Raw genomic sequence first — 19,563 nt, forward strand, 5'->3', positions numbered from 1 at the left:
AATATATGCTATTTTAAAATTCGCAGTTCTGAAATAGTTTTACATTGAAAACATAGAGGAATCTGCTGGGAATCCTTAAAAAAATTCGTTAATTTGAAAAATTCATTAATGTGGTGTTCGTAGTAATGAGATTTCACTATATGCCGGCACCTTCCCCCTGAGAAAACAGTGGCCTGAAACGCGCATCATCTGCTCAGGCATCATTTATTCTAGAGCGTGCATGCATATGCACGCACACAGCTATATTATGGTACACGCTCTATCAATCACTAGGAATTGCCCTGAATAAACCAATCACTGAAAATATCTCTCTGCTCTTAAACGAATGGCAGGCCGGCTACAGGTAGCAGCAGTGCCAACTCGGCTAGCAAAGACACCACTAATAAAATGAGAAGGGTTCAACACCGCTGAACCGAATGTGGAACGAAAGCATTAGCTGCCGATGACCGAGTGTTCTTCGTCTTCGTCTTCTTTTTCTTCTTTGTCTTCTGTGCCGTCGTCTTTTCGTAGTTACGCCTCTTCACAACATAGCTGCGGCCACCTGAGGTTTTGAAAGCCTACCGCAGTGTAGCTTTTGTTACGAAAGGTAACCCATCTGCTTTTATTAGCCAAGGCAGCACTGTGGGATTAAGAGGGTGAGGCTATCCTTTAGCACCAACTTTTTTATTGCTTGAGATATTTTTGCTGAAAAAATTCTTTGCTGAAAAACTTTAGCACTACCCCAAAATCAGTTTTATTAATCAGGCCTGCATTAACCAACTTTTAATTGATCGTCATTAATTCCAGACCCAATGTCTTGAAAAAATTGAATCGTCTTGCCCTCGGAAATCCATTGCGGTATGGAATAAAAGAAACCTCATGAAAATCTGATCAGTGGTTCCCGAGATACGGCTGTCCTAAACAGCTCACAAGCAGCAGAGCACGAGGAATAACCTTGACCATTTGGGTACTTAAAACATGGACCAAATTAGCAATGCAAATTAGCAATGCATAGCCATTTTTGAATTCCATAACTACTGAACCACTGCTGAAACCATGGACACGGTCAAGGGTACAAGCTTGGACTCAGCTGCCGAAAGCCGAAGCTGCTCAGGTAGTAGACATAACAGTAGGGTGGGAATATAATTGCGGAGAGGAGGAAGAGGAGACTGACCTGCCAGGAGGTTAGACACGGCGTGCACAGGAGATGCCCACAGGGCTCAATGCGAATGTCCTTGTCATTCTCGGCACAGATTTTGCACAGTTGAAAGGTGGAGCCCATCTCGCAGTAGAGCTCATACTGCTCCTGAGTCACTTTGATGTGGTCCTCTGGCGTCGCTTGCACAGCCCAACTCAGGTCTGGGTTCACATTGCGCCCATCTGGGTAGAGGTAGCTGTGGGAAGCATGGCTAGTCAGCACTTAGGTTCAGGTTTGTTTCTTGGTCAGAAGCGTCACGCACCTGAGCCTTGTGCAGCATTTATTAGGCAGAAAATTTCTGCTGTTTTAAAGCAACAATCTTAATTGTGAAATATCTGTTCCTTGAAGGCTGTGCTAGTTGTTTTACGAAAGGTTTCTCAATAGCGGCACTAAACTAGCACTGTATAATGCGGATATTTTAAAAACCATTAGGATTTCAAAAAAAAAAAAAGGCATAACAAAAGTGGCTGTGGCAGGTGAAAATAGGAGGAGAGCAATGACGAACGAATATTTCGAATACTAATAAAATATTTTCTACCTCTAAAGACAAAAAAAATTGTACTGTTAAATGGTTTAAACATCAAAAACCTGCATGTGACAAGTGTGAACACTGAATGCTTTAATCAAGGATAAGATGAAAATTGACGTTGGGACGAATCGCCATTTTAAAGCCATCTAAGATGATGCTATTTCAAAATATCTTAAGTCACTCCTTGCTCTCGTATTATGGTGTGCTACACCGGCACTGATAATGCAATTTATTAAAACACTTAAGCTTCACTTAACAGTAGATATGACAGCACCTTTGAATCTGCCTTCTCATTCGGCAAATTAAAGAAACAACAAAAAGAACAATTTCTTTTTCTGGTTAAAATATGAATTAGTATCAATACTGTAACATCAGTAAACATCCCAAACACATTAACACTTGGTACCAATGACGTTTCGTGGCTTATGCTGGCTTGTCATGCAGAGGGCCTGGATTTGAACCGGAATGGCAACAAATTTATTTTATTGAATTACAGAGTTCCCGAAATACCTTCTTTAAGAAAACCTCCTCGGCAATTTTGGCTTCATTTAGAGCCTTCCCCAATTTGCTCGCTTTATTTCAGTGCGAGATGTTTGAAATTCCCGCAAGAGGTCATGTGGCTGTGATGTCATGACTCTACTCACCAATCAGGATTTTTCTGGCGGCGGTTTTTTAGCAGAACGAGCTGTGCACACTATCGCACATAAGCTGCATCTCCCTACAACACTGGACGGGAGCAGGAAAAGCTCTGCTCCCACTCTTTTCATAAGCATGCTCAAGCAAGAACAAAGTAAAAAGTTTTAAGCTTTCCCAGGAATTCAAAGTTAAAACTTTCACGCTTCACGAGACACTCACCAAACACATTTATTTGCACAAAATGAGGAAAACGCGATAGCTCCTTTGTGAAAGCTGGCTAGCATTAGTACGGTTGCTCATGACCCACAACTTGCAAGCGAAGGCACGTGCACTGTGTCTATGACGCAGCGGCTTCAAACATTTGTACCGAGTAAAAACAATAAATGCAAAAAAGTCTGCCACTAAAGAACTACTCACAATCCTTCTCTATAGCCATCCAGAAGCGCTTGACACAGGGACTTGTTTTGTGGAATGGTCTGCAGGATGTTTCCTTCAGCTGTCACGTAGCCAATGGCCCACTGACCCAGCCTTGTGCAGCTTAGCCGGAATACATAGCTGTGCACGCAACGAAAGAGAGAGCTCCATGTCAGCAACCACGCAAAAGAAATGACCGGGCCAGAGCAGACTTCACACCACAAGCACTAACTTGATAAGGTACAACCGCCATCACGCTCCATTAGCTAACATATTGGAGAAGAAACTTGCTGCTTTATTGTTTTTTTTTTTTTTTTAAGTCTTATTTTGCCTCAGGTGCTCTCTCTTGCCTAGCAAGGCTGTGACTGAACACTTGCCTACAAAGCATTGCTGAGAAAGAAAAAAAAATTTCGCTGAGTAAAGCTTTGAGGTCCATAAAAAAATCTGTAGTGTATCCTGCAATGCCTAGATGCTGTTCTACAGAGCGATCTCATGGATACAAAATAGAAGCGTCATAAAAAAAAAAGAGAAAAGAAAGCGCAGACAGCTTAATGACTGAGTAAAAAGAAAAATACATTAAACAAAAAAAAAAAATCGAAATAATTGCTCCTCTGAGCAGTTCCTAATTGTTTGTCCCACATTCTTTCATTTCAATAACAGTGCATGGTACGCAATGCAAGAACTTGTTCGACAACCAAGTAGCATCACTGTCATTTTCCCTACACGCAAGAAGAAGCTGCGATCCTTACCTTCCTGGCTTGTTGATGTATTTGTACAGGCGTGCCTTGACCTCATCATACGTGAGGAAGGCAACATAGCCAGGGTGGGTAACTGCCAAGATTTGCCAATTTCTAAGAAGTGTTGACCAGGGCTGAAATAACCTGCGACAGAAAAGATGAGATGACAATGATGACAGGATGCTGGTCAGTCACAGGCAGGAGAAATGCTCCCTTTAATTCCTGACTCAAGGGGTGAAGAAGCACTCTCTTCATTGTGGCTTTTGGTGCAAAGAGAAGCATGTGTCAAAACATGGTCACATTGCCGAGATCAAATGTTTCGAGTTGGTCTTATTAGAAGACGCCCCAGTATGGTGAGCCCATCACGAGCTAACAGCTGAGCTTGCTCGTATGCTCATATGATCCAGAAGATGCTCCGCTGGGATTGCCAGCCACTTGCAGTATTAGCAATAACAAAAGCAACACATCAGTAACGAAGAAAGCCAGTGACCTGAGCATTGCATCACCAAAAGCTATCGATGAACAATTCATTTACTGCAAAAACCAATCAGTGCATTTCTATGCTCCAGAAATGAGTAGGTAATACAACTCCATTCTTTCTGTTTACCTCGGCTGTATCAATCACCGAATGAACAGAGTAACAAACAAAACGGAGGCTACTGATTTTTCTCAGAAGGAAGTAACCATTCACTGAACACACTAAAGAAACAAGTACTACGCTGCCTTGTAACATGCAAACAGGAAGAATTCAAAGTTATTCCCATCTCGACAGCCTGCGCTCACCACATTATGACAGAAAAAGCAAGCTTCTGCTTGGAACATACACATACCGAGCTCAGTTGAGACGCGCACTATCATTAGGCAACATCCTGCCACAGCAAAACGCCCACTTCCTGGCACACTTCCTTCAGCTGCGCGTGTCTGCTGACTTGTCCTTCAAGGCATGTCAAAATCGGAAAGTTTCAGTACTTCTGCTTAGAGACATGAATGAAAGGCACCACGGGCCATTTCTGTTCAAATGTAAATGTCATGTAATAAAAGAATGCTTGTCATTTTTTTTTTTTTTCTGCTGCACTGCTGAGGAATAGATTACGCTTCTGTGTCTGAAGCAAGAAAATCCATAAATGTTACCCATGTCTTCCGATTCCAGCAATTTACACAGCTGTTAATGTTAACTGCAGTATGCTTATTGGCCGGGTTTAATGGCTCTCTTGAAACAACCCGTTCAACACTGTAAATAAACAAAATACATAAATAATGCCCCTACTAATGATAAAGTTCTTTGACCTGTTGTCGAAAGAGAACAGGCAACCGTCGTCATGTTTTATATACGCACAATGCATCCCCCCCCAACGCATTCTTTCACACACAAAAAAAAAAAAAACTTGCCAAAGGCGCAATATAAATTGCCACTAACTAGGGTGATCATACTTTAAACTAAATACAGAGACTGCGTCAACCCACCTTGTGAACACATCAAACTCGAAATTTGAAATATAGTCATTGCACGTAAGGTCGATGGTGGACTTGAGCGCCATGGCCTCGAGCCCTGAGCTGATGGGATGAACTTCGTGAAGCGTTTGTCGAAAAACTCGCCACGCTACGACAGTCCTGCATAGAAAGAGATAGCGGTCGTCTAGAATGTCTAAAAACACGAATGAACAATGCTTGGTTCCTGAGAAGGCATGCAGTAACAGGCGCGCGTGCGCACACACACACGTGCACACACGCACGCACGCGCACACACACACACCACACACGCACGCACGCACACACACACACACACACACACACACACACACACACACACACACACACACACACACACACACACACACACACACACACACACACACACACACACACACACACACACACACACACACACACAATTTTCAAAGAGTGTCAATGTCTAAAAGCCAGAACCCGTTAAACAGCATCTCATATTAAGAAAATAAGAAAGCAGTATTGAGCAGACAAAACAAACAAAAAGTAACCTGCAACGAAAAGAAAAAAAAAAGAAAGGGCAGCTTTTCAACAACAAAAAAAAACAAAAAAAAAAACAGCATTTAACAGTATTAAATTGAGGCTGGAATTTCTGGTTTTCATTCTTTGAAAATTAGACAGGCTTAAAATATATTTTGTTTTCCAAATATTTCTATGAATAGATAACGTTTTTTTCTTCAGTGATATTAAATGCTATTCCTATGCGGTCAAAGTCAGTCGTAGTTTACCTTGACCTTTTGTTTTCCTCCCAAGCATCTAATTTACCGGTAATTAATGTATAAATGGTCTTAATTAGAGCTGTGCTTGTAGAAGGAAACACAATCGGCAATAAAAAAAAAAGGAATGAAAATGATATGACAAATTTCACAGGCAAAAGCACAAGTGGAAGTTGACTTCTAAGAGCTGGGATCCCAGGTTAATGTTGGGTTGGTTGCTGCACTTGAAGTGTGATGGCAGGGCATCAGGCAGTTGGTACATATACGGCATCAGTGCAACTTCCATTTAACCAATGGGGTAGTCAGAACTTGGCATTTTTTCGTGGTGCCTATGCATGGCTTTATGCGAGTGCCCTGACATGCAGTGGAGATGCCCGCTTCACAAAGTAACTGCCTTAAGCAGGTGACGACAGCATTATTCTAGCAGAGAATGTTTTGTGAGAAACTGGAGCTGCACAGTTCACAGAGGTGTGTAAAGTAGAAAAACAATAAATCGAAACACACTAGTCCAGTATTTAATTCAATAGTACCACAGCAACACCCTTGACTTCTGTACTGTTAACTTTCTCCTCTGTTTTAGTGTCACTCTAACTCAACAGCCTGTTTGCGGTGGCGTGAAGGTTAAGGATACTGGTATTTTCCAATTAACAGCAAATTTCGAAAAAATATAGCAAAGTAGTATCAAGCAGAGGTTCAAATTGAAAACTCCAGCCCTTATACATGACTGCCTAACCATTTCAAAACTTCTCTGTGCCTTGCAAAAAGAAAATACAATTACAAGAAAGAAAAAAACAAGCTCCAGTTATCTTTTGGTGAGAGGTTACATAATGTGTGCAATTAGACCATGGGTTTACTATTACAGATGTCTACTCCGCAGTTATGAACGAATATAAACAGATAGAGAGAGAGAAACAAATAAGCATATTCTGGCTCTGAAACAACATGTGACTAGTATGAGCAGGCTTCATTACAATGGACTCCACCTCCACAAGATACCAGCAAAAGGTCGTGTTACTTCATTTCTGCAGGTTATAACAATTTCCACTGAGAACTGCGTCCCCTGCATTTCATGTGACTGCACGTTGCTGAACAAGGACCTTGTCTGCCTTTTACTGCAAAGGCAATCGCTAGTTACTGTAAACTCTGCTGACTAATTAGGGGTAATAAACTGGAAAGTAAATTAAAAAAGAAAGTTTTTATTGAAAGAAAAAAAGGCAGACAAAAACTTTGCAAATTGCCTACCCACGGAGTTGTTTACACATTCCACTAGAAACAGAGCAAAAAATATAAAGTGAAACGAAAACACAAGGAGGGCCACTGAAGAGAAAAAAAGGGAAACCTCCCTTTGTTTCCACACTCACAATGTGGCACAAGCAAACGGAAAGGGAGGAGGAAGGATGTGATGTCATACGCCCCTGCAGTGGAGAGCAAAAAAGCTGGTGCGTTAAAAACGGAAAGCTAGGTCGCAGCAGCCGTGGCCGTCAGCCCAGGGTCTTTCCCCTCCCTCCTCACATCTACCCGTCCGTCGCACTTCGCCAAACTTTTTCATTCACGTAGTCGCCCGGTCCCCTCCCGTCTGGCTCAGAGCCAGAGAGACAACTCACTCTTCTGCCCGCACTCAGGTGCACATTGTACGTCGGGGGAGTGTTTTGCTCTTATTCCTCACGGCCCACGGTCGAGAGCCCAAACCAGCGCATGAGTGGGCGTGCTAGACACATTTGCGTCTGTCTTGTCAATGGTGGCGGCAAGTGAGAAAGAAAAAGCGGCTACCTAAGTTCACAGAGCTTTCCTGGGCAAAATCAATTCGAGACTGAATGAACATCCTTCAGCACGAGAAGTATGCGACATGGGAAGACACACACATGAACAAACTCTTAAACCATGTGTATTTGTCCATGGCAGAGTATGTCCATGTGCGTCTCTTCCCATGACCATACTTTTTGTGCCCTGTACTTTTTACATCTAAAATATGCGTACATTCCATCAAAACCAACTAGCCTGTCCTACCTCAACAACTCCTGAGTGCCCAGTGCACAGCTAGGTGCAAGTTCAAGGTGTCTAGTGAGCTTACTCTTTTCAATCCATGATTTACTGTAAATGTTCTTCGAGACTGTTCAAAATCCTCTTACCACTGAAGAGGCGGAAAAAGTTAGTGATGGTACTTGGCACCACACACGGATCCATTCATACACACAAAAATATTATTAATTGAAAGTGTAAACAATGCATAGAAAATGAATTTGCTCCATCTCTTCTATTTATTACAGAGCATTTTTTTTTTCCCCTGAAGGCAGTCCGCCTTTAGACTAAGACTTATGAAGCAACCGCTGCTTACTCACTCTCGGCTCTTAGAAGGAACGCCAAGAACAAGTTGAAGCTCGCCTGTATCAACAGATAGCTGTTTTAACAGCAAGAGCACTACTTGAACTGCCAACGGAGATTTTATGAGCTAGGAAATATACAATGAAAGTTAATAAAACAGGCACTACTGCCACAGGCCCCCATTCGCAAGCTGCAGTGCGTCATGACAGTTTTTAGCTCATGGATCCCTGAGATTAGGCTACATCTTAGATGCCCTTTAAGTGGTCATGAACAGTCACTTTCAATCTTGATGTCACAAGTCTGAATTAACGGAGGAAAAATTTTGCATTTTTATATATAGCTTTCTGTGCCGACTGCTGCTGTAATAAAACATCGACACAGCCAGAAAGAGCCTTAGAATTCGTTTTTAACATGGACTTAAATTACAAGAAATTGCGTGATAGCAGTTACATGGAGTTGTCCCCAATTCCCCTTTAATAAGGGCAGCTGCCATCCTCTTCTCCTGAGCATATGGATTGATGTTTGCAGTGTAAGGAAGTAAAACCAGAAGTTTACTCTACCCACTATGTTTCTGGGTTCTTGTGCTGAATATGCTTTTGAATTTGACTTCGTTTCTCTATCAGCACTGACTGAAACTTGAAGAATTGGTCAATGCATCAGTTGGTGAGTAACCTTTCAAAACCAAAAGCCTGAATCAAACATGGATAAAGGTGCCATGTCCTTATCTGCTTCTCCTGTCATGTGCATCATTGATGCACTTCCTTTCAAGAACTAAAGGGTGCAGCAACCAGCACAGAACAAACCAGCATAACCCGTGCTTGCTTAGTGGATGACAAAGAGAAAATCAAGAAGTCATGCCTTGCACACGTGTGAAGTAAAAGTAAGTCATGCAAACGTCCACAGACTGCGTGCGGCACATACTTGCTGCACCCCTACAAACCACTGTGAACAATGTTAATTTCAGTCTGTCATTTTTCGTGACTTGGCCAACTTTAGATACTATATCCCCAAAAATTCCCTGCCTTCCAAGTTATGCAAGATTTCCTTAACTGCTCTAGGATTTCCAGGTTGCCGGAAACGTTTTGATTCCTCTCGCACAAAAACATCTTTAACACGCAGCGAGTAAGTTTGGTGGCAGGCAGCACTCATTGAACACAAAGTACAATTTCATCTTAAGTTCAATTAAAAAATCTTCACACGTTAGTTATTCAGGTGGTGCTTAAAAAATGTACAGGTGAACCTTATGTTAAATACAAACCCTACAGTACTTGCTCCTTGCTCAGTATAAATAATGCCCAATATATATATATATATATATATATATATAGTATACACAACATGTATACTTTTAGCCTGTAAGACTTGGATCATTTTCTGTGCAAGCATTCAATACGTATTGGGCTTTGGACTAGACCTGTTCCTACAAGAATAAATAAAGGCCCGAAATACACCAATAAGTTCATGTTCTCAGTGGAGGCACTGCCCAGTTATTGAAGAGGTAACCACAGGTTCCTGAAAATGCCGAGTAACAATGCTGGTGATGGCCACTGAAGTTGACGCCTACTTTGACACCCTATCAGTACACTACGACCCAAAGCACTCAATTCCAATACAGAACATACCAATATTCTGACAGTGCTCACTACAGGTCGATCATGAACATACTAGAGTAGCAAACTATGATTCAAAATGAAGGAAAGAAGAAAAAATGAATGGAAAGAGTGCGACTGATCATGAATTTGGTACAGAGACAATTCATTTAAGTGCAGTAACTAGGATAACAAACCTGCCCTAAACACTGCATACAACTTCGCAATACTGCGACATGCAACTGTTTCACTACATTCAATTTCACAGATGCAAAGAAGCTACCAACTACAAAGAAATAAGCCCAAATCCTCCTACTGCCTGCAGAAATAGCATAAGTAAATCTCCCTCAAAATTAAACAACGCGGGTGTGAAAAAGGAGTCAACTTAAGGTGAAAAAGCTTTTTTTTTTGGTAAATGTTAAAATGCTCTTCACCACTAGTCATGGGGGGTGCATTATGCTCATATAAGTGTTTTGTCGAAAACTCATTAGCAGGAGTGTATTCGTTTAACAAATTACAATTTTCACTGGCACAAAAGCCTTCAGAACTTTCAGGACAAGGAAAAGAGCTTAAGACACAGCTGTCCCTCCTGTGAGGGGACTTTTCTTATCCTTTGTGTCTAGCGCAATCTAGCTACAATGGCATGACACAGACACGCTGGGATTGGTTAACGGCATGCACTGCTGCTGCTAAGATCAATACACTTGAGCAAACATGACGAAAATAATAGGGGTTCACTCCTATGTCACACACAGTAATAAGTGCAAGTACCAAGAGATCTGGTAGGTGCCTCTGCTTTATAAACAAAGGCTCCTTAAGGGCTTCTGCCACAGTCGGTAGCGAAGTCGAAGTGGCAGCTGAACTGCACACCTCACATTAATGCCCAATCTCCAGCAAAAATGGCAAATGATGCTGGAACGTTCAGCTTTGATCTCCGCAACACCAACACTTTTCAGAAACCCCTGCGAAAAGTTTCATGCGCAATACTGTTGCAAAATGAAATCCCTGGTGCATAACCAAAAGGTCTAGAAGTAGTACCTTGGCATTTTTACAGCATACAACCATGACCCGAATTTCCTTCAGTGCTCAATTTGCCAATAAGCGAGAGAACTACACTGGGCGTTGTATAGAAGGTTTAAAGCATCGAGAAAAGAGGTGTGAGAATATTAGAAAATTTCGAATAGTCAACTGAATATCGTCCTATTTAGTTATTTGAACGAATCAAACAGATTAGTTCAAAATTACTAAAATATGCACAGGGTTAATTGTTCAAGCTGTGATGGGTGCCCAATCATATGTCGGAACACATGGTCTCTTGAGGTGTCAGGCTCATATGTGACACCAGCCAATTCTGTCTTGATGTCAGACTTTTGGAGGCCATGGCTCATGTGTAGCTGTCATCTCCTTATACGTACAACTTGACAGTCTTCGAGTGAATATGCTGAATTCATGTTACAACTCCATAGATGAGGTTAGTGTTGATCCTCTTATAGCTTAGCTCTAAGCTGTAGTTATAGTACTGAACTCCCTAAGTTATAGCACCGTACCGTAGTGCCGCCACTGGCACTTCAATGTCTTGAATGACTGCTCATTTTGTAAGAACGCTCACACATGTAGTGAATATCGGCCCGGTTGTTTATTTGCATTTGATTTGGCTCTTGGCCACACTATTAGTATTCAATTCGGTTTGCCAGCAAAAGCTATTAAAGCTTCGGGCCAGCCATTAAGTTGTATACATTACTCATAAACACTAATTTCTTCACATTACACAAGACGAGTTAGCGAGTCAAAATCACATTGCACATTCCTGGCCTCGTTGCTATCCTCCCATTCACCCTCGCCCTCTTAGCAACCTGCTGGGCTGTTCCTCCTCCCACGTGGAAACCTCCTCTGCCCAGAACAGTCAGTCTCTGGATTCTCCAAGTGCTGGCCCCCTTCCAGCCTCCCCCTACTCTGTCCTACAAGCGCAGAGGACAACGTCCCTGTCAGGAACCGGAACCCTTCGTTGAGCCAGTCGTATCATACTACGAAGTCTCCGCACATTACAAAGCAATAAAAAGAATACTGCCATCACCCACAAATCATATGGAGAAAGCTACAGACGGGGAACCCAAACTACATATCAAAATTCATAAATAAGAATATGAATCCTTTCTGCCAGTTTTGCAGGGAGAAAGACATCTTCGAGCATATGATCTGGGCAAGCAAAGCCCATAAGCCTCCCTCAGAACTCTTGCCTGATCCCTCTAAAGAAGCTTGGGACAAGCTAAGGTCCAGCTATGACCCTGGCATTCAGTTCAAGGCCAGCGAATGGGCCGAAGTCGCCAAAGGTCTCCACAGCCTGCGGCACGCTAGCTGATGTCCCCTACTTCTCCCACTTATTGTGAATAAAGTTTTATCAGCCTCAGCCTGTCTCCACTTAGGCAATGCCACCCCTGGCGGGTAATGTGTATTAAATCCAATTTCAATTAATTTCATGCAATTAAGGTCTTATGGCTGATGCTGTAGATTACAGGGTAGAATGCAGGGCTACACTAATCCTAAAACGACCTTTGCTGCAAAAGTACTACTCGCACACCCCTAATCACAGAATATGCCTCCACATTTAACAATGAATGCTTTGTTTGGACTTTACCCACTCTAGGCACTACGGGCCCCAGGTTTGCAGACTTCCCCAACTATTACTGACTACATCAGTAGGACCTACATTTTTGTGGATATGGAAACAATGGCCCTGGGCAAAATGTGAAGGATAGACTATTAATTTTTATGGAATGCAATCCATTGTCAAGGCAACCTAAGCAAATAAAGAAAAAATCTTGCTGTGAAAGGTGAGCACTGACACGAAGTTGCTATTTCTGGACAAATATGCTATCGTTGAAAGGACAGTTTGATGGTTTGGTTTGATTTAGTTTAGAGGGTTTAACGTCCCAAAGCGACTCAAGCTGTGAGGGATGCTGTAATGGAGGGCTCTGAAAATTTTAACCCCCTGAAGTTCTTTAATGTGCAGTGACATCACAAAGTACATGAACGCCCCTTTCTTTTTGCCTCTATTGAAAAGTGGCTGTTGCGGTCAGATCTTGCGTCCTTGGGTTCAGCATTCGAGCACCTTAACTAACAGAAAAGGTCAATTTGAGACAACAAATTATATACACTAATTGTCATAAACTATGCTCTAGTTCAGTCACACAGACCACGAAACATGTTGTGCACCCCACATCTGGCACTAGTGTATGAAACGTAATCAATTCCCTCGAGCAATGCATCATGAAAGCTCAAAGGAAATGGCAATGAAGAGCAGTTACTGTCAAAATTCAATAAGAGCTTATATGGCTACCCATTTTGTACTATAAACACTATCCTGGCAAAATAAGTTTCGAACTGTGCTGGCGATTCAGACAGCATGTTTTCAATTTATGTGATGACAGTTATAAAAGTCATAAGGCATCAAGAATAAGGACATAACTCACATTCATGCTTCCAAATCAAACTTCTCTGCTTTCACCAAGCGTGAACAGGATGACAGGGACATAAAGTGATCAGTAGTAACTATCCCTAACCAGGATAAAAAATGCTACTAAGAAATAAACTGCTGACCCAAGCGACACAAAAGGAAAATGATGCCCTTACATGGTTGCATAACTTGAAAACAAAACAGTAAAAAACATCTGCCAGAGGGTTCCATGATTTGATACCAATGACAACTGGTGGGTATAGCGATTAGTGCATGCCAATAACCTATTTGCGATACCTACCCACGACCTTGCCAAAAGTCGGCAAAGCACTTTTTTTTTTTTTTTTCTGCTAATCTAAACAATACCTCTTCGCAAGTACCGCTAAGGAAAGCCAGCTCAGGTCAACAACAAACGACTGCTGTTTCAAGTAGGCAAATGTTCTAAATTTACAACAGGGTGTAAAAATGCGGCGCAAGAGACGAAGGGGGTGGAACACAAGCTTTGTTGTATGCGCTCGGAAAACCCCTCAACTCCGTCAGGCTCAATGGAGCGATCGTTTCCGCTCGCCGCGATGGGGGAGGAGGACCCAATCAGTGGATAAACCGCGTGGACGACTCGGGGCAGCGTAGCGACGTATGCTCCAGCACCACGAAACCAAATTAGAGAAGAAAAAAATGGAAGCAGCGTCCGCCTGCCAGTTTCCGCGGCAGCTAGGATTTGACATCACCGTGGAAACGAGAACCGCCGTTCCCACGCTAAAAGCTTCCCGGCTTCTTGAGAAGAGCATGCAAACGAGAGTCGAGTGTGATGGATGCGGAAAAAGCACGAGCGGGGTAACCACAAACACTCACCGGTCCCCGAACGCGTTCTTCCAAAACTCCGACGCGTCACTTTTGGTTATCCGAAAAGTGTCGCCACAAAAGATGCCATTGGGGTAAATGGCTTTTAGTTCGGACAGCATGTGGCTAAACACTAGGCTCAGTTTAGTCAGGTTCCTACGAAAGTGCGACGTCTCGTCGAACATCTTCTCTTTTCCCTCCTTGAAGAGCTTGATGGCCTGTTTGCACTTCCTGTTGAGGTTCTCTATGAACACACGAAAGTACTCGTTGTCGTTCAGTAAATGCATTTTGTCCTCGTGTTTGCTGTAGATCACTCGCAGATGCTGGTACGTATCCGGCAGGATGTCCAAAATGAACGGGGGGCTATTTTTTAGGTTCATCCGCGAATGCTGGCACAGTTTGACCACTTTGTCCATAAGCTTCCACGTCTTCTCTATAGTCCGCCGGTCGATCACAAACTTGGGAGGGGCCATAGCTTCAGAAAATGCTCCGTGTATTCGACTAAACAACGATGTAATGTTCATTGCTTGTAAATTCTTAGACCTACTATTCACCGCCATCTTACATCGCCTGGCTATTCACCCTGAACTAGAAAACTACCCACAATGCACAGCCCGAGCGAAATAATTCATACACACAAAAAAAGCATGACTTTTCGTCTTTCGTTCACTAAATTTAAGAAACCAAAAACAAAAGTTTTTAGCGCTTCAGTTTAATTTAAATATTTTAAGATAACTGTTCTTTTTTTTTTCAAAGAAAGTTCGTTACCTTCCGTTTCGCCATCAGTCTATCCTCTTCCAACATGGCCACTTCAGTGGACGTCGACGATACAAGCTGGTAAGCCGGGTTCCTTCCTAATCTTGTTTTCCTAATGACCGATTTACATTAGAAAACAGATAACCAAGGAGGATGTTGTAGGGAAAGAATATCGTTTAGGTAAATACAGATTACAGAGCTGTGTTTCCTTCATCCTGAAGTTCACTTGAAGATCAGCCCTCGACAGTTCCGAAAGCTGGTGGTGCGTGCTTGGCAATCTTGTTCGGCTGCAGTTTTGTTTTCATGTGCTGGTTAAAACGTTTTAGAAAAGCGGCGTTCTGTCTCATTCTATATCATTTATTTGCACGCCATTATTACATTCTAATTCTCGATATATTGTGATATCGTGTATTGCCTGTATTTGTCATTGCTGTTGCCACTCTTCGTTGACACATCTTGCGGCCGACACTTGGCAGGGTATAGTATTTATGCATGTTTATTCACATCAGGGTTGTTGCCTCCGTATGAATTGTCTGTATAAAGATTTGCACATGGGTTGTTTTGCTTCTGAAGCCCTCTCAAGGAGAAAATCCCGAAAAATCAGGTGCATGTCTGCAGCAGTTTCCTTACGTTTCAACTTTCCGATGCTGTCTATGAGAACTGCAATGCTCGCAAATCTGCGCTTCTTGTTTATTCTGTAGTCGTCGGTGTGCTTAATTAATTCTGGTTGTTTGTGGGTGTTCGTTCACTGGAATTATATGAAGGGCCCAGTTGATGTAACGAGAACAGACTTTTAGTTTCCCCCCCCCCCTCCCCCCCCCCATCTTATTTCAGCTGTTAGCAGCGAAGGTGATGATGCTTTCGACAACGCATTAGCTGTCCAGTGCACGTTTATTACGATTAAGTTGACATCCGTTCATTCAAGTTCCGCATAAAGAAACCAATTAAACTTTAGCTAAAGGGCGTTACACATATGCATCATATTCATCAGCTAAACGTTACGCTGATTGTCACTTTGTTGTCAGCTCCTTATGCATCTTTTTTATCTACAAAATGCATATCTAAAGACTGCAGGTTTCCTCTGCCGCAAATTTAAGCTTGCATGTCTGTTTATGTATTTGTTACGTGCTTTTCACGGAAGTGTTGGTTAAGTGGAGCAAATGGGTGCTGCTCACATGTCAGCATGCAGGATGTATTGGTTCGATCCCCAGTGCTGTTGGCTACTCACTGATGATACAGCGTGTTCCAGCTTTCTGCTAGCGAGGTGCTCAGTTTACCTTGGTTGAAATGCAAGGGGAAATGGGTCTCTAACCCTGGTTTGAGTAGAGCATCATTCTGTGTGATTTTTGCATGCCTTTAAGCTGGTGAGGAGCATTTGAGCTCTAGCCAGCATTTTGTTCATTTCACTCTTTTATAATAGAAAAAAAAAAAGTACTGTGTTGTCAAATAATATGCAATTGCATATGTTCCAATGCTAGAGTGGACAACTTGCGACAAATTTCAGCACTACTTGAAAGGGCTTCTTTAGTGTAATGAGCTGACACTGCTGCAAGTGATTAGCAGTGCTATAGTTATTACCTCTCTTCTGTACCTGTTCTTTAGTGTGATGAACCATCCGTATAAGATTTATTACCCTGTATATTTCACTTACCTCAAAACAGGTGAGTAGCAAAGTAGCATGAAATGTCAGTCGACATGTTGGTTGCATTCTACAGTGCATCCATGTGTTGCATTTTAATATAGTAGTTCATGGATTGGATAATACTTGTTTTACTATTCTGGTATACTCCCTGTCTTCACGAACGGATAGGTAAATACACAGTACCACTGCAAAATGAGTGGGCTGTTTTTGTATTTGTTTTCTTCACAGAACCCTGCCAGCTTCTCATGCATGCATGGGAGAGACAAGGCATTTGCAGGCATCAAATGTTTACACAGGCGGCTACTTGTGGATCTGAAGTAGAATGCATAGTGTATAACTATGCAAACAGAGGACACGGACGCAAAGAAACAGATATAACAGGGTGGGATTTACAAGGCGGGGGGATGCTGAAAATGCACGCTTATTACATCATGTATGATGATTTGGATGAGTAACTGTTTGCAGCTTAGTTTGCTTGAGCATATTTACTTGCCGTAATTCTTTGTTTCAGCACCCTACTATCTTGCTTTCGAAATTTTGTATGCTTGCGGTGCCCTTCACGCTTCTGTAATGAGGTTGTTTTGATAGAGGTTTTCACTTGACGGGCAGTAGATATTTTTACTCACCTTTGAGAAATCCTGGAATCAGGTCTGTAGTTAAATTGTGGATGCTGTCTCGAGTCACTCTGTATCGTGATATATTGTTGCCGCTCACTTTAATATTAAAGTTGCTGGAAACAACTGTCACGAAGCGAGTGAGCAGGAGCACAACAAGGCGGGAGGCACTGGCGCTGAGTTTTGAATAATTTAGTTCTTGTTCATCACATTGAATATTTTAGTCACTACATTCTTTAATTTCAGGCAGCCTGCAAAGAGTTTTGGGAGGTAAGCTTAGTGACTGGCGGCAGATGGGTTTTCGACCTCTTTGCATTTGTTTTTTCCCATGAGCTTAAATTTCATCATTAGAGCACATGTGTTGGTGTAACAAGAATAGTTAAAATTGGCTCGCTAACAGAAAAACACTGCAGGCACAAGAGTTTGGCAGTTTTAAATTTCTCCTAACATCTGTCAGTATGCTTCTTTTTTTATGCAGATACTTTGCATATTTTTTATGAGGCACTTTTTTGTCAAATTATTTTATGTGTAAGCAACCTTGGAAACTTCTAGTTTTTATTATATATAGCATCAGCGCTCACTTTCTTGTCTTTATTTAACCACTTGTATACATTGTTGTCGCTGAAGTGTTTTGGGTTAGCCATTTTTGATGGTGTTTTCTAGAGACATCCTACGGTACCAACAGCAGAAAGGAACAGACTGCATTGAAGCAGCAGATAATCGGTGCAAACCCTAGGAATACGTTTCCAGGGTGCGCACGCAAAAATGAAGACAGAACTTTTTGTTTTAATTATTTCCTGGTTATCGATAAAACAGACACATTTTGCATGCACTTCAAAAATGGCAGACTGCCACTTACTTTGGTAACTCAACATTGGATTGTAGTAATGTTTGAAGTTTTTGTCCAGAGTCTGTTTACCCCTGCATAGAGGAGCTTCTTGTTCGTTTTTCCTCCACTAGACCTCTCCTTCTTTCTGTGCTCTGACTTCTTTCATAGAATGGAAAGGGGGGTTCAGTGTGCAGTGTCAGGGTGCCTAATTCTCTTGTTCTTTTTTTTTTTCCTTCTCCTCTTCCTCCCCCGCTTTTTATGGCCACTTGAAAGGATGCAGGAGTTGGAGACCGCTCTCCTTTCAGAATGCGACCTGAATACTCTGCGCCAGGTTTCCAAAATGAAACCAGTTCCCGAATGCTTTCGAGCATATGTCTGGAAGGTGAGTGGCGGCAGTATGAGCACAGAGAAAATAGTGTTTCTGTCACTTACATTGTTGGCTCAGTCACATTACAGTGACTACCTTATTCTGTGCACCTTGCTTTGGGTCTTTATACTTACCTGCTCTTGGGTACTGAGTAAGTTGGCCCCCTAAAATGCTAGATAACACTGACTTTGTAAAGCCGTAGTCATTCGAGAGCATCATGTTGTGGTTGGCTGGTAGGCACAGCAAGCATCATGACACAAAAACTGGTGTGGAGACTGGCACTGTGGAATTGTGGTCGGTCAGCTCTCATTTTAATTGTACAAAGGGACCTCATCATTATTTGGAGGCTTTCTGTATTGCACGAGCAAATTTAGGCCATTTTTTGCGGTGCTCATAAATGTGGGCTGTGTGATAGCTTTTGTCTAAATCATTCGCTATTGCAGGTCCGTTACTTTTGATGCATGTGAAGGCTTGAGTATTGTGTTACTGGACTGTAGTTTTTTTTTAACTGATGATATGATATTGGCGATGCCTCTAAACCTATCTTATTTGCTACTGTTCTTGAATGAAAGTACTTAGTGTATTTTAACTTGTTTTATATTTAAATAGCTGCTCGCCTGAATAATCTGAGTTTTATCTGAATGTGGGAAAAGTATTTTTTTTCTCCAGAGACAGGCTCTATATAGGCATGCACTTAGTTTTAATTTTCATTCATACATGCCACACCGTGTAAAGTAGAACACTGTAGCTTGAAGCGTTTTCAGTGCCAATTAAAAAAAATCTCTGTTGACTGCCTTTACTCAAGGACAATTCAAAGAAATGAAATTTTAGTTGTTTGTTCAGACTCGGGTGAAAAAGATTAGACTTGTAGCTTTGAAGCAGTCATGAGGGACCAGCACTGAGTCACTCAAAAAAGGAGAAAATGAGTGACTGGATGGTGTACTTACGTCAGTGCAAGTAGTCTTTAATTTCGGCCTGCACATTTTTTGTTCTCAGCAAGTGGAGATGTGAAGGGCGATGTGGAAGGATTGATTTTGTGTGTGCATTATGAGGATCCTTCCCTAACTTGTGTTGGTAATCAGTAAAAGTGACACAGAAAAAAAAAGCCAACAGCGCTGTAATCTTTTTTTTTTCCTTTCTGCTCTTGTGTGTTGTCTTCAAGCTTAATAATTAAGGTTAATGCCTCTGTAACCTTTTGTTGATGTGTAGGGTGTTTCCAAATCTTAAAACTTGGTTATTTTAGGATGCTGTTTTGGAACATGTAATAGAGAGAGCGCTTAGTGGATTGAACTTAAAATTCGGTATTATTCAACCTTTTGGAAAATCCAAAATGTTTGATTCTCAATATTCAATGCATGTGCCATTTTTTATTATTTTTTGTCTCTTTTCATCAAGTCAAGGGAAGTGCTGTAGAGTGCAGCTTGAGTAGTGAACA

The 19,563-nt window shown here is 41.9% G+C and overlaps 2 protein-coding genes across 3 annotated transcripts in view; one reads left to right on the forward strand and one right to left on the reverse strand.

Annotated features, from left to right (window-relative positions):
* Positions 1-14,521, reverse strand: part of Cbl (E3 ubiquitin-protein ligase CBL) — a 48,256-nt gene extending 33,735 nt beyond the window's left edge. The window contains exons 1-5 of the mRNA XM_084606994.1: positions 13,933-14,521; positions 4,958-5,104; positions 3,506-3,637; positions 2,760-2,897; positions 1,154-1,373 (exon numbers count right to left, since the gene is read on the reverse strand). Of these exons, the coding sequence (XP_084463120.1) occupies positions 1,154-1,373; positions 2,760-2,897; positions 3,506-3,637; positions 4,958-5,104; positions 13,933-14,480 (1,185 nt within the window). The 5' untranslated portion in view covers positions 14,481-14,521. The remainder of the gene's footprint in view (positions 1-1,153; positions 1,374-2,759; positions 2,898-3,505; positions 3,638-4,957; positions 5,105-13,932) is intronic.
* A 135-nt stretch (positions 14,522-14,656) lies between these two features.
* Positions 14,657-19,563, forward strand: part of TBC1D23 (TBC1 domain family member 23) — a 43,542-nt gene continuing 38,635 nt past the window's right edge. For both annotated transcript variants that reach the window (XM_084606995.1, XM_084606996.1), the window contains exons 1-2: positions 14,657-14,757; positions 18,035-18,143. In XM_084606995.1, the coding sequence (XP_084463121.1) occupies positions 14,723-14,757; positions 18,035-18,143 (144 nt within the window). In that variant the 5' untranslated portion in view covers positions 14,657-14,722. The remainder of the gene's footprint in view (positions 14,758-18,034; positions 18,144-19,563) is intronic.

The sequence above is a fragment of the Amblyomma maculatum genome, chromosome 6, assembly GCF_055883805.1.
Source record: "Amblyomma maculatum isolate TAMU_Amacu chromosome 6, ASM5588380v1, whole genome shotgun sequence".
Taxonomy (NCBI): domain Eukaryota; kingdom Metazoa; phylum Arthropoda; class Arachnida; order Ixodida; family Ixodidae; genus Amblyomma; species Amblyomma maculatum.